At 41.8% G+C, this 15,096-nt stretch overlaps 2 protein-coding genes across 2 annotated transcripts; both read right to left on the reverse strand.

Annotated features, from left to right (window-relative positions):
- Positions 1-200: 200 nt before the first annotated feature.
- On the reverse strand, positions 201-1,799 carry LOC128699451 (methyltransferase N6AMT1-like). The gene has a single exon (XM_053792210.2). It carries the CDS (start codon positions 1,797-1,799, stop codon positions 1,137-1,139), a length of 663 nt encoding a protein of 220 aa, XP_053648185.1. The 3' UTR covers positions 201-1,136.
- LOC128699454 (SNARE-associated protein Snapin) lies at positions 505-8,108 on the reverse strand. The gene is made up of 3 exons (XM_053792215.2): positions 7,948-8,108; positions 4,454-4,619; positions 505-2,469 (listed from the first exon to the last, which is right to left on the reverse strand). The coding sequence occupies exons 1-3, from the start codon at positions 8,091-8,093 to the stop codon at positions 2,353-2,355; spliced, it is 429 nt and encodes a 142-aa protein (XP_053648190.1). The 5' UTR covers positions 8,094-8,108; the 3' UTR covers positions 505-2,352.
- Between the last annotated feature and the right edge of the window lie 6,988 nt (positions 8,109-15,096).

A 15,096-nucleotide genomic window follows, 5' to 3' on the forward strand; every position in this document is an offset into this window, starting at 1 on the left:
GAACAATGATTCAAGTGAAAGTCAACAAAAACTTGGAACACCGAAAAGAGGGTGTGAATAAGAGGGAATCTCCTATATCAAGAGTCCCTCAGCAGCATCAAAGCACTGCCCTTCAGGAGTGAATTTATGTCGAAACCATGTAAATAACAGAACATAAATTTTCAGTGGCCTGAAATTCTACATGTTCATATGAAAAAAAATTTAAAATTTATTTAATTTTATTAATCTTAGAAACAAACTCATTTCACTGTTTTTATTGCCATATATATATACCATAATATTTATTATATTCTCAACTTGCAAACTGCAAATCTACTATTAATACTAATTTTCATATAGATTTCAACAACATAAACCAAGTACATATATGACTGCTGCAAAGCAGATTTTGGCCATTAACCCTTAAACGGTCCAAACGTATATATGTTTCATTCTTCATTCATTCAACATTAGTGCAATAGGCCTGAGTCACCTAGATATGAGAGAATGGGTGTGCACACTCAGTGTGCCGTATGAAAAAAAATGGGGATGCCTGGGTGCCACATGCTCTTTTTTTTCTATAATTTTTTTTTTTTTTTCAAAATATTCGGGGCGCTGCGGAGGTGAACGTATATATATGTTTGAACCATTTAAGGGTTAATTATAGTTTGAATTATACAATATTAAGTTGGTTTTTCAGTAGAGATATTTTGTTGTGCATATGGTAACCTAACCTAATGAATTCAGCAACTAAACCTTACTCTGCCATCAGTAGATATACATTTCTGTTTACATTTGACAAGCACATTACACAAAACTATATCAACCCAATGATTGGCTCAGATGTGTTGCACAACCAAAATAAAGTATTATTATTTTCACTAATAACCTAACAAATAATTTTCACAAATACTACTTACTTATTCAGTGTACATATGTTCTACGCATTGTAAAATGTAAACCAATGCCCAGGTTCCACCAGGTAGCAGTCGGTAACTATAGCTTATTTCTAGTGCTTGTCTGAAATGCACTGCTGTCTGTTGCAACAAGGGTCATTTAACATTTTTGTTCCTGGTAAGCTGTAAGAAATAAACAAAAAAGAATTTCTCTGCATTTTTATTTAAATTGAATACTTCCAATAAATAACAAGTTTCTACTCATTTTTGCCGAGAAAACCTTAATACAGAGAGGCTCTCCTGACCAGTTCTACGGGCTATAACACAGGTACATGTAAATCCAAGTTTGGCCATTATCTGCTCAATATCGGCAGGATTATTTTCCTTTAATACCAGCAAGTAAAATATCCCATGAGGTGATAAGAGACTATCTACACTTGGAAATAGTCTATCCATTACCTCACGTCCACACTCGCCACCTGCCCAAGTGTATTCCAAGTCCCCTCGTCCAACTTCTTCTGATGGGGTGACAACGTAGGGTGGATTGAAAAGCAATACATCAACAGCCCCTTTTACATCACCCATCACATCAGTCACTAAATCTGTACAAACAGCTTTAATATCCACACCATTTAGCCTTCCAGTCTCTTTGGTCACACGGCAGGCATGGAGGTTGATATCTGTACTTATATAATGACACTGGGACCCTAGAACAGTACCCAAAGCTGTTATCACGACACCTGAACCTGAACCAACTTCCAAACATAACAATGGTTTGCTTTTGCGAATAAGATCTAAATCCTTTTCTAAAGCATCAATAAGTAGGAAACTATCTTCTGATGGCTCGTATATATGGTCCAGATCTTCAGAGGTAATATGGGAGAAAATTGGAGTCTTAATTGTATTAATTAATTCCTCTTCCATTCTGTATGCAGCCTTTTTATTTGTCTTAATAAGTAAAACCAAAGATAATGTATAAAATAATATAAAGTGGTATACAAAACAACTATCAACAATGCCTCAACAAAAGTATACAATCAGACTATTAAAAAAATATCAACTATCACGAGACTGACAAATGACTAGAGGCACAGTACTATGTCTTTGAATCAGACTTGTTTACTGTACATTGTCTTTATACAGAAAATAAACATGAAAAATTAACCAAGGACAAAAACCGTACTGGAATGCCAAATCTCAAGAATACTGGCTCTCTGTTTCCTACTCGAGGAAACCTTCAGCTAGTGTATATCTGAGCATAAAATCCTATTGAAATCTGAAAACCTACAATAAATAACTACTGTATAAAACATAGATAATACACAATCTAAGCCATATTTTAATTTAAATATACCTAAATTATTTTCTCACATTAAATTATTAACTAGTTAATAAAGACATCACATCTGACTCCTGATATATAATATTCAGAGGTAAAATGCCTATGGAAATATCTTCAGAGCCACTGAAAAATCAGTTAAGGAGCATGGAGAGAAGTTGAGGGTGTGATTGACAAGGGGGATGTAGTTTCTAGCAGAGCTCTACGACGTGCATTTTCCTTATTAACCTGAGTGTGTAATTTGTTGAGACGGTCCTGAAATAAAAAAAAATGAGTATAATCCTTAAGGAATAAAAAGGGCACAATACCATGACTGGAACAATACGCAAATAACCCGCACACAGGAGAATGAAATTTATGAAAACATTTCGGTCCAACTTGGACTGAAACATCATAAGGCTCATTCTCCTGTGTGCGGGTTATTTGTGGATAATCTTGAAAACTATCTACATTACAACAGCCTGGGTATACAAAACTGAAAATCCCATATTTTCACCCAACTCGGATATAATAATAATAATAGATCATGCTCATTAATAATCTGAATGCCTTATAAAAATTGCACTGCACTAAATATGCATAGAGGAAAAAACTTTATAGTTTTATTGTACAAAATTCATACATAATACTTTTCAAAAATATGCTAAATTGTGCAATGAACTTCTAAAATTTAAGCAACAAAGGCAGGATAGAATTATCAGACAATATACAGTACTGTATTAAAATATTCATTAAGTTTCTGATGCAAAATCTTAATGTGATTATAAACAACTTGTGGAACAGGCGAGATCTGAATCCACAATAAGCCAGTCTTCTACCTAGCAAGTCAGACAGCTAACTACAGGTACAGTGGTACCCAGAGTTTCGTACAGCTCCCAACTCGAACATTTATGTAAGTGTATTATTGTAAGTGTATTTTTGGGGGTCTGAAATGGACTAATCTAATTTACATTATTTCTTATGGGAACAAATTCGTTTGGCAACAGCACTCAAACAGCCTTCCGGAACGAATTATGGCCAAAACTCGGGGTACCACTGTATCTGTGGTCCCAGTGTGGCACATGCTGGTTGACCTTTCTTGTATAAAGAAAAATAAGTTGGATGAAGTTCATTAAACCAGCATAATACAATGGTTAGCACACTGGCATGCTACTTTTAGGATTGGCTCACCGTGGGTTCAAATCTTACCCGTTGTGTGAGTCATGTAATTTCTCTTGATGAAGCCACTGTGTGGCGAAACGTTTCCTAAATAAAAATTCCCATATGTTGCATAAGTGTCTCAATCTTCAACTTGTCGGTTTACAAGACCATTCATCACACATACAGGTTCTCTTATCATAAAGAAACTTCAAGTATTAAGCCTTGCCAAGATATCTAATATGTCACTAAAAAACCATCACAAAAATTTTCTCCCTGAGAGTAATATACACATGCAACACTTTATTTACTGAAGCTGGTGAAGGAGAGGTCAATGATATATAGGAAAGCCCTGCTTATACAGCAGGTTAGGTTCTGGGCTGCTGCTGTAAAGCAAAAATCACTGTAAAGTGAAATCTAGCACTTTTTTCACTTTCAAATGCATATAAAAGCTTGATAAGATAAGATAAGATTAAGATAAGATTTCGTTCGGATTTTTAACCCCGGAGGGTTAGCCACCCAGGATAACCCAAGAAAGTCAGTGCGTCATCGAGGACTGTCTAACTTATTTCCATTGGGGTCCTTAATCTTGTCCCCCAGGATGCGACCCACACCAGTCGACTAACACCCAGGTACCTATTTGCTGCTAGGTGAACAGGACAACAGTTACGTGTAAGGAAACGTGTCGAAATGTTTCCACCCGCCGGGAATCGAACCCGGGACCTCCATGTGTGAAGCGGGAGCTTTAGCCACCAGGCCACCGGGCCACACATTTACACTATCACATATTAAGTGAGCAATACAGCTAGACCTAAAAAATGCATATATTGTACACACATTACTGTACTTAAAATTTTCATCCTTAGCTTATAGTGAGTGATGAATATATTTTTTTATGAATACTATATTTATTGTAGGAAGTCTGAACAAATTAAGAATAATTTCAAACTGCTGCATTAGCAAAACTCTGTAAAGGAAAGCATAGTAAAGTGGGGTCCTCTAATTTAAAATAACACCTGAAAAAACTCATCTGACAAACAGGGGCATCATTAAAGAATGATGGAATTTAACTTCATTAACTATATTAAAGTACTGTACTTACTTGTGTGTTTTGGAGAATATTGTTAACTACAACTACTCTTCTCTTAGCATTTTGCAACTTTTTAATATACGCATCAAGCTGTAAAGGACACCGGGTCTGTTCCTGCACCCGGGCCAACTCTGCTGCCAGTCCCTCTAGCTGTTGGTGCAGCTCACTCTGACTCACTCTGAAATGTAGTTTATTCTTCAGAAAAATATGTCAGCAAGTAAGCAAAGAAGCTTTGTTTGTATTTGCTGATTTTAATCAAATAAAAACTTAACGAGACTGTCAACTCTTTCTCCTTTGGTTGGATTAGATTTTGCCATCGAAGCGGCTAGTTTATTGTGCATCCCACATTCACCCCGTGGATGGTAGTGCAAAAGCATATGGGGGCCTAGGAACTAGGCCCCAAAAGAGCTTACAGGAGTACATGCAGATTTATATTTACTGTTCACTAATCTGTTACAAGCAAATTTAAGAAATTTGCATAATACATCTGGTATTGTTACTTTTGATGAGTTTCAAGTCTTTGCACTTCCAGAGCTCAGCCATGAGCCAAGCTCTTATTTTCATTAATAAGATACAAGGACCCCAGTGGAAATAAGTGACTGACTTTTTTTGGGCTATCCTAAGTAATTAGCTAACACTATGATTACTGTGTTTATATGTACCTGTCCCTAAATAAACTTATACATAGATTATTAGTCTCTATATTCCTCAATAGGTGGACAATTAAGCACATAGTGTTCAAGATAGGGCTGGTTTGATCATCATCTGTGTGTGTGTACTGCTAAACAGCCAGAAGTATTTGTAACCAAGCCTAAGCTTGTAGTAACCAAGCCTAAGCTTGTAGTAACCAAGCCTAAGCTTGTAGTAACCAAGCCTAAGCTTGTAGTAACCAAGCCTAAGCTTGTAGTAACCAAGCCTAAGCTTGTAGTAACCAAGCCTAAGCTTGTAGTAACCAAGCCTAAGCTTGTAGTAACCAAGCCTAAGCTTGTAGTAACCAAGCCTAAGCTTATAGTAACCAAGCCTAAGCTTGTAGTAGCCAAGCCTAAGCTTGTAGTAACCAAGCCTAAGCTTGTAGTAACCAAGCCTAAGCTTGTAGTAACCAAGCCTAGGCTTGGTTACTACAAGCATTGCAAGTTGATCCACTAATATATTTTATCTACGCTCGTGTTATCATAGTGGGTTATAGATCTACTCAGGCTTCTAAATGCATTCTTATAACATTCAGTTGTGAGTTTTATTATCACTTTTATGGGGTAGTGCTAAACCCATAGGGGTCATACAATGCCTAATGGCACAGACAGTCCAGGACCACAGGAGACACAACCTGGTGACACAGACAGTCCAGGACCACAGGAGACAACCTGGTGACACAGTCCAGGACCACAGGAGACATAACCTGGTGACACAGTCCAGGACCACAGGAGACATAACCTGGTGACACAGTCCAGGACCACAGGAGACATAACCTGGTGACACAGACAGTCCAGGACCACAGGAGACATAACCTGGTGACACAGACAGTCCAGGACCACAGGAGACACAACCTAGTGGCACACAGTCCACATAACCTGGTGACACAGACAGTCCAGGACCACAGGAGACAACCTGGTGACATAGACAGTCCAGGACCACAGGAGACATAACCTGGTGACACAGTCCAGGACCACAGGAGACATAACCTGGTGACACAGACAGTCCAGGACCACAGGAGACATAACCTGGTGACACAGACAGTCCAGGACCACAGGAGACATAACCTGGTGACACAGACAGTCCAGGACCACAGGAGACATAACCTGGTGACACAGTCGAGGACCACAGGAGACATAACCTGGTGACACAGACAGTCCAGGACCACAGGAGACAACCTGGTGACATAGTCCAGGACCACAGGAGACACAACCTGGTGGCACAGTCCAGGACCACAGGAGACATAACCTGGTGGCACAGACAGTCCACATAACCTGGTGACACAGTCCAGGACCACAGGAGACAACCTGGTGACACAGACAGTCCAGGACCACAGGAGACATAACCTGGTGGCACAGACAGTCCAGGACCACAGGAGACACAACCTGGTGGCACAGACAGTCCAGGACCACAGGAGACATAACCTGGTGGCACAGACAGTCCAGGACCACAGGAGACAACCTGGTGACACAGACAGTCCAGGACCACAGGAGACAACCTGGTGGCACAGACAGTCCAGGACCACAGGAGACAACCTGGTGACACAGACAGTCCAGGACCACAGGAGACAACCTGGTGACACAGACAGTCCAGGACCACAGGAGACATAACCTGGTGACACAGACAGTCCAGGACCACAGGAGACATAACCTGGTGACACAGACAGTCCAGGACCACAGGAGACATAACCTGGTGACACAGACAGTCCAGGACCACAGGAGACATAACCTGGTAACACAGACAGTCCAGGACCACAGGAGACATAACCTGGTGACACAGTCCAGGACCACAGGAGACAACCTGGTGACACAGACAGTCCAGGACCACAGGAGACAACCTGGTGACACAGACAGTTCAGGACCACAGGAGACAACCTGGTGACACAGACAGTCCAGGACCACAGGAGACAACCTGGTGGCACAGACAGTCCAGGACCACAGGAGAGACAACCTGGTGACACAGACAGTCCAGGACCACAGGAGACATAACCTGGTGACACAGACAGTCCAGGACCACAGGAGACATAACCTGGTGACACAGTCCAGGACCACAGGAGACAACCTGGTGACACAGACAGTCCAGGACCACAGGAGACAACCTGGTGGCACAGACAGTCCAGGACCACAGGAGACAACCTGGTGACACAGACAGTCCAGGACCACAGGAGACAACCTGGTGACACAGACAGTCCAGGACCACAGGAGACATAACCTGGTGACACAGACAGTCCAGGACCACAGGAGACATAACCTGGTGACACAGACAGTCCAGGACCACAGGAGACATAACCTGGTAACACAGACAGTCCAGGACCACAGGAGACATAACCTGGTGACACAGACAGTCCAGGACCACAGGAGACATAACCTGGTGACACAGACAGTCCAGGACCACAGGAGACATAACCTGGTGACACAGACAGTCCAGGACCACAGGAGACATAACCTGGTGACACAGACAGTCCAGGACCACAGGAGACATAACCTGGTGACACAGACAGTCCAGGACCACAGGAGACATAACCTGGTGACACAGACAGTCCAGGACCACAGGAGACATAACCTGGTGACACAGACAGTCCAGGACCACAGGAGACATAACCTGGTGACACAGACAGTCCAGGACCACAGGAGACATAACCTGGTGACACAGACAGTCCAGGACCACAGGAGACATAACCTGGTGACACAGACAGTCCAGGTGACACAGTCAAGGTTGTATTTATGTAAACCTGTACCTGAATAAACTTACTCAGAACCACATTAGGAATTACCAAGTGACACAGACCAGGTCCAGGACCAGAGGAGTCACATTACCTGGTGGCACGGACCCTGTCATCCAGCTGGTCAAGACAGGGCTTGAGGAGACCCACGATGCCGTCCACAAGGGCGTCCCTGGTGGGGGACACCAGGTCTTCAGTACGGTCACCCACAGAGGTGCAGCTGCTCTCTGTGTCAGCCATCTTTGTTTACACTCACTCTCACTTTATTCACGTATACATATATACACTTACATAATCATACATAGCAACATATGTATAGAGAACCTTGGATAACCCAGAAAAATTAGTGACTTATTTCCATTGTGATCCTTAAACTTATACTTATACTTACCTTCCCTTTAAGTAAGTTAATTCAGGTACAGGTACACATAAGTACATTTATCGTACACTATTCGCGATTTTTTAATATTATGTTAGAAAATTGGCAGATTTGCATCTACAAAAGCTACAAAGATTCCCTATTTTAAAAATAAATTGATCAAATTGGCATCTACATTTTCCACTTGAAATCCTAATCCTCTAAGGTTAAGATACACTAGTCTTAATTTTTTTAATATATTTATTCCCACATGTACAGTACATGTACAAGGTATACAGACCATAGCTGACATCAATGACATACTACTATGGAAATAAATGGTATAAAATACCGACACAATGGAAATATAAACACAAATGCAGTATAATGTGATCCTTTATTGACAACGTTTCACCCACGCAGTGGGCTTTTTCAAGTCACACACGGATCTACCTGGGGTTGGAAGGTACGGGAGTATTTATAGTTCAGAACGTTGAGGTCAGGTGAAGATTGCTGCATCAGATGATCTACCGGGTGGGGTTGTAGAGTCTTGGGTAGCTAGGCGGGGATATTGGACAAGTTGTGAGTAGACCTTCTGCAGTGTTCTATGTTCTTATGTGGGATAGCGATGAAGAAGTTTCTTGGCGAGTGGTTCAGCTATGTTATAGAAGCCATTGTTCTGGTTGAAATTGTTGGTTTATCTCTATAACCAACAATTTCAACCAGAACAATGGCTTCTATAACATAGCTGAACCACTCGCCAAGAAACTTCTTCATCGCTATCCCACATAAGAACATAGAACACTGCAGAAGGTCTACTCACAACTTGTCCAATATCCCCGCCTAGCTACCCAAGACTCTACAACCCCACCCGGTAGATCATCTGATGCAGCAATCTTCACCTGACCTCAACGTTCTGAACTACAAATACTCCCGTACCTTCCAACCCCAGGTAGATCCGTGTGTGACTTGAAAAAGCCCACTGCGTGGGTGAAACGTTGTCAATAAAGGATCACATTATACTGCATTTGTGTTTATATTTCCACATACTACTATATAGAAAGCCGCTTGTTATGCAGAGCGTTTCGGGCAAATTTTGTCAATTTTGTCCCAGGATGCGACCCACACCAGTCCACTAACACCCAGGTACCCATTTTATACTGATGGGTGAACAGGGACAACAGGTGTCTTAAGGAAACACGTCCTAATGTTTTCCAGCCGTACCGGGGATTCGATCCCCGGACCTCAGTGTGTAAGCTGAGTGCGCTAGCTCACTCTAATTATTGCATGGAAACGAAATCGAAAATTGGTCCCTATATAATTGACCAGAGGTCGTTTGCACATGCCAATAACTGCATGAACATTTCCAAAGTTACAACAGGTCCTGTAGTTCGATTGGTACTTCACTCAGCTCGCTTATTGAGGTCTGTGGTTCGATCCCCGGTACAGCTGGGAACATTAGGACGTGTTTCCTTAAGATACCTAGCAGTAAGTATGTACCTGGGTGTTAGCAGACTGGTGGTGGGTCTTAGACCCTTGGCTGCCTTTAAGGAGTTGGACAGGCACCTAAAGTCAGTACCTGATCAGCTGTGGTTCATACGTCAGTTTACGTGCAGCCAGCACTAACAGCCTGGTTGCTCAGACGCTGATCCACCAGGAGGCCTGGCCACAGACTGGGTCGCGGGGGCGTTGACCCCCGCGGAATACACCTTCCAGGTTATTACATTCATGGGGAGGATCAGTAAACCCACAGGAGTCATACAATGCCTCAGGGAATGGAAGACATCCAGGCTTAATTCAAAGAACTGGAGCACAAATCCTTAAATCAAGAGCCCGTCACCAACATCAAGGAACCTGCTCTGAGGGGAAAGGGAGACCCACCAGGTATGACACACATTGACCTACACTTCCCTCCCGAAGAGAAGCTATCAGTATTTTCCTCAACACACATGATATATGGCAGGAATTTGCTCTCACGACTCACAAATCAAGGAGACTGAACCTATGTGACTTTTAGGACACATATGCCATAAATTCCAGTCCCCACTTGTTCCAGTAGTTGGTTCACTCTCTTGTATCCAACCATTGGCACCTTTGTGGGTCGCTCTTAACATAAGAACATAAGAAAGGAGGAACACTGCAGCAGGCCTGTTGGCCCATACTAGGCAGGTCCTTTACAATTCATCCCACTAACAAAACATTTGACCAACCCAATTTTCAATGCCACCCAAGAAATAAGCTCTGATGTGAAAGTCCCACTCAAATCCAACCAGTCCCACTCATGTACTTATCCAACCTAAATTTGAAACTACCTTCTGTATAATACCTCTCTCAAAATAATATTTTTCTGTGGATTTGGGACCTGGATCTCCAATATTTAAGATACAGTGAAAAATAGAACAGTTCATATTTAATAATAATAATAATAATAATAATAATAAAAATAATAATAATAATAATAATAATAATAATAATAATAATAATAATGGTAATAATAATATAATAATAATACAATTAATAATAATTTTAATAATAAAATTAATAAGTGTAATAATAATAATGGTGATACTACTACTACTGCTATTAATAATAATAATAATAATAATAATAATAATAATAATAATAATGTTAATAAAAGATAAGTTGAAAGAGTCGACCTTGGCCAAGATGTTATCAGTGTTAAGACGACTAACGAGTTCCTGTGAGCCGCCTCATAAGGAATCCAACCCCAGGTAACTTAAAAAAAAACTCAGGGATTAAAAATAAACCATTTCATCTCTTCTTTCTTCCTGATCCTATCTCAGTACTCCGGGTTTAATACCTGCCTCATTATAATTGCAAAATGTGCGAGAAAAAGACAGTTAAATCAGGTGTAGCAATATTAAAATTGCTTTCAGAATTATTATTATTATTATTATTATTATTATTGGTTTAGAAAGACACGTAAGCAAACACTATAACATATTTATTAGAAAACGTTTCGGTCCTGGGACCTTGATCACTTCTAACATACAGAGGTAGAAAGACATTATATATATAGGCGGAGAGTGAGATGTGACGCACGTGACCTGAGGTCACCTCAGGTCACGTGCGTCACATCTCACTCTCCGCCTATACATATAATGTCTTTCTACCTCTGTATGTTGGAAATAAATGGTATAAAATACCGACACAATGGCAATATAAACACAAATGCAGTATAATGTGATCCTTTATTGACTACGTTTCGCCCACACAGTGGGCTTTTTCAAGTCACAAACAGAACTACCTGGGGTGGAAGGAACGCGAGTATTTATAGTCCGGCTGAGGTCAGGTGAAGAATGTTGCATCTGATGATGTACCGAGTTGGGTTGTAGAGTCTAAAAACTTGGGTAGCTTGGAAAGGAGACTGGACAAGTTTGTGAGCAGACCTTCTACAGTGTTCTTATGTGGGATAGCGATGAAGAAGTTTCTTGGCAAGTGGTTCAGCTATGTTATAGAAGCCACTATTCTGGTTGAAGTTGTCGGATATAGAAATAAGTGATGATTCCAGGATTCTTCGGTATTGAGTGTTGTCTTCTGTGGCGATAAGTCTTGAGTTTCTGTAGTTTATCAAGTGGTTGTGTGAATTACGGTGTTGTACGCAGGCATTCCTTGTGTCGTCAGACCTGCTTGCGTATTGGTGTTCTGAAATACGTGTTTGGAGGTCCCTTGATGTTTCGCCCACGTATAACTTGTTGCAGTCATTACAAGGGATTATGTATACCCCTGCAGAGGATGGAGGCTTGTCCTGCCTACTACTGGTGATGTCCTTGATGGTCGTGGTTGTGGAGGTAGATACTTGGAATGATGTTTTGGCAAAGATGTTGGAAACATGTTTGACAATGGAGTTGGTGGGAAGGACTATGTATCTCTTCTCGGCAGTGTCTTCTCTGGGTGTGTTGAAGATGTTTAGTGCTCGCCGTCTGCAGTCTCTGATGAAGTGACGAGGATAGTGGAGTTTGGAAAATACCTGTTCAATTATAGTGCATTCTTCCTCAAGGAACTCGTTGCTGCAGATTCTGAGTGCACGCAGGAAGAAGCCTATAATTACACCACGTTTGGTTTTGGTGTCGTGGTGAGAGTAGAAGTGGAGAAGATCGTTTTGGTTGGTGGGTTTTCGATAGACTTTAAAACGAAGTTCGTGGTCAGCTTTGCAGAGTAGAACATCAAGGAAAGGAAGAGTGTTGTCGACCTCTTCTTCAAGTGTGAACTGGATTGAAGGCTCGACCTGGTTGAGCTTGTCTTGGAGAGCTTGAACGTTGAAGCGTTTAGGAGTTATGAGGAGAATGTCGTCAACATAACGGAGCCAGGTGACAGACGAAGGAATAATGGTGGAGAAACGTTCGGCTTCTAGATGTTCCATGTATAGGTTCGCTAGGACTGCACTGAGTGGCGAACCCATGGGTAGTCCAAAAGTCTGCTCAATCTACTTAATGACCCAGATACCTACAAACCTCTCACAACTAACCAAGTGGACAACCTTACTAAAACTTTTCTTCAAAGGACTCGCCGCATTCTGAGGAGCTCAGAACAAGGGAAGAAACTTCTGCACACCATGCCCAGCAACCCCAGACCTGCCAGAATGTACGGCCTGCCAAAGACTCACAAGCCTGGTATCCCACTGAGGCCCATATCCTCGGGAATAGGCAGTGCTCCCCACAAGCTCTCAGGAATTCTCGCCAAACACCTCTCTAAACTCTTGGGCACTATCAGTCCAGCACATATCAGACACTCAGGTGATCTTCTCAATCGCATTCGCAACATCAACATCAGGAACAAGAAACTTTCCAGCCTTGACGTGACTTCCCTATTCACTAAAGTACCTACTAAACAAGCCATCGATCTCTTGCGCAAGAAAATTGACGATTCACTTGATCTTCCCATTCCAGCCAGCGACTTCATCGACCTGGTTGAACTATGTGTTGGCTTTACGTGTTTCTCTTTTGAAAATCACCTCTTTCAGCAGACTTTTGGACTACCCATGGGTTCGCCACTCAGTGCAGTCCTAGCGAACCTATACATGGAACATCTAGAAGCCGAACGTTTCTCCACCATTATTCCTTCGTCTGTCACCTGGCTCCGTTATGTTGACGACATTCTCCTCATAACTCCTAAACGCTTCAACGTTCAAGCTCTCCAAGACAAGCTCAACCAGGTCAAGCCTTCAATCCAGTTCACACTTGAAGAAGAGGTCGACAACACTCTTCCTTTCCTTGATGTTCTACTCTGCAAAGCTGACCACGAACTTCGTTTTAAAGTCTATCGAAAACCCACCAACCAAAACGATCTTCTCCACTTCTACTCTCACCACGACACCAAAACCAAACGTGGTGTAATTATAGGCTTCTTCCTGCGTGCACTCAGAATCTGCAGCAACGAGTTCCTTGAGGAAGAATGCACTATAATTGAACAGGTATTTTCCAAACTCCACTATCCTCGTCACTTCATCAGAGACTGCAGACGGCGAGCACTAAACATCTTCAACACACCCAGAGAAGACACTGCGGGGAAGAGATACATAGTCCTTCCCACCAACTCCATTGCCAAACATGTTTCCAACATCTTTGCCAAAATATCATTCCAAGTATCTACCTCCACAACCACGACCATCAAGGACATCACCAGTAGTAGGCAGGACAAGCCTCCATCCTCTGCAGGGGTATACATAATCCCTTGTAATGACTGCAACAAGTTATACGTGGGCGAAACATCAAGGGACCTCCAAACACGTATTTCAGAACACCAATACGCAAGCAGGTCTGACGACACAAGGAATGCCTGCGTACAACACCGTAATTCACACAACCACTTGATAAACTACAGAAACTCAAGACTTATCGCCACAGAAGACAACACTCAATACCGAAGAATCCTGGAATCATCACTTATTTCTATATCCGACAACTTCAACCAGAATAGTGGCTTCTATAACATAGCTGAACCACTTGCCAAGAAACTTCTTCATCGCTATCCCACATAAGAACACTGTAGAAGGTCTGCTCACAAACTTGTCCAGTCTCCTTTCCAAGCTACCCAAGTTTTTAGACTCTACAACCCAACTCGGTACATCATCAGATGCAACATTCTTCACCTGACCTCAGCCGGACTATAAATACTCGCGTTCCTTCCACCCCAGGTAGTTCTGTTTGTGACTTGAAAAAGCCCACTGTGTGGGCGAAACGTAGTCAATAAAGGATCACATTATACTGCATTTGTGTTTATATTGCCACCTCTGTATGTTAGAAGTGATCAAGGTCCCAGGACCGAAACGTTTTCTAATAAATATGTTATAGTGTTTGCTTACGTGTCTTTCTAAACCAACTTGTCGGTATTTATTACCAAGGTTTATACCATTATTATTATTATTATTATTATTATTATTATTATTATTGCTATCATTAAAATTCATAATAGAAACATCTTCAATACCACGATACAACCACCACCAGCAACCTATTAACCAGTCAACAACCACCACTAGCAACCTATTAACCAGTCAACAACCACCACTAGCAACCTATTAACCAGTCAACAACCACCACTAGCAACCTATTAACCAGCCAACAACCACCACTAGCAACCTATTAACCAGTCAACAACCACCACTAGCAACCTATTAACCAGTCAACAACCACCACTAGCAACCTATTAACCAGTCAACAACCACCACTAGCAACCTATTAACCAGCCAACAACCACCACTAGCAACCTATTAACCAGTCAACAACCACCACTAGCAACCTATTAACCAGTCAACAACCACCACTAGCAACCTATTAACCAGTCAACAACCACCACTAGCAACCTATTAACCAGTCAACAACCACCACTAGCAACCTATTAACCAGTCAACAACCACCACTA

The sequence above is a fragment of the Cherax quadricarinatus genome, chromosome 61 (genome assembly GCF_038502225.1).
Source record: "Cherax quadricarinatus isolate ZL_2023a chromosome 61, ASM3850222v1, whole genome shotgun sequence".
Lineage (NCBI taxonomy): Eukaryota > Metazoa > Arthropoda > Malacostraca > Decapoda > Parastacidae > Cherax > Cherax quadricarinatus.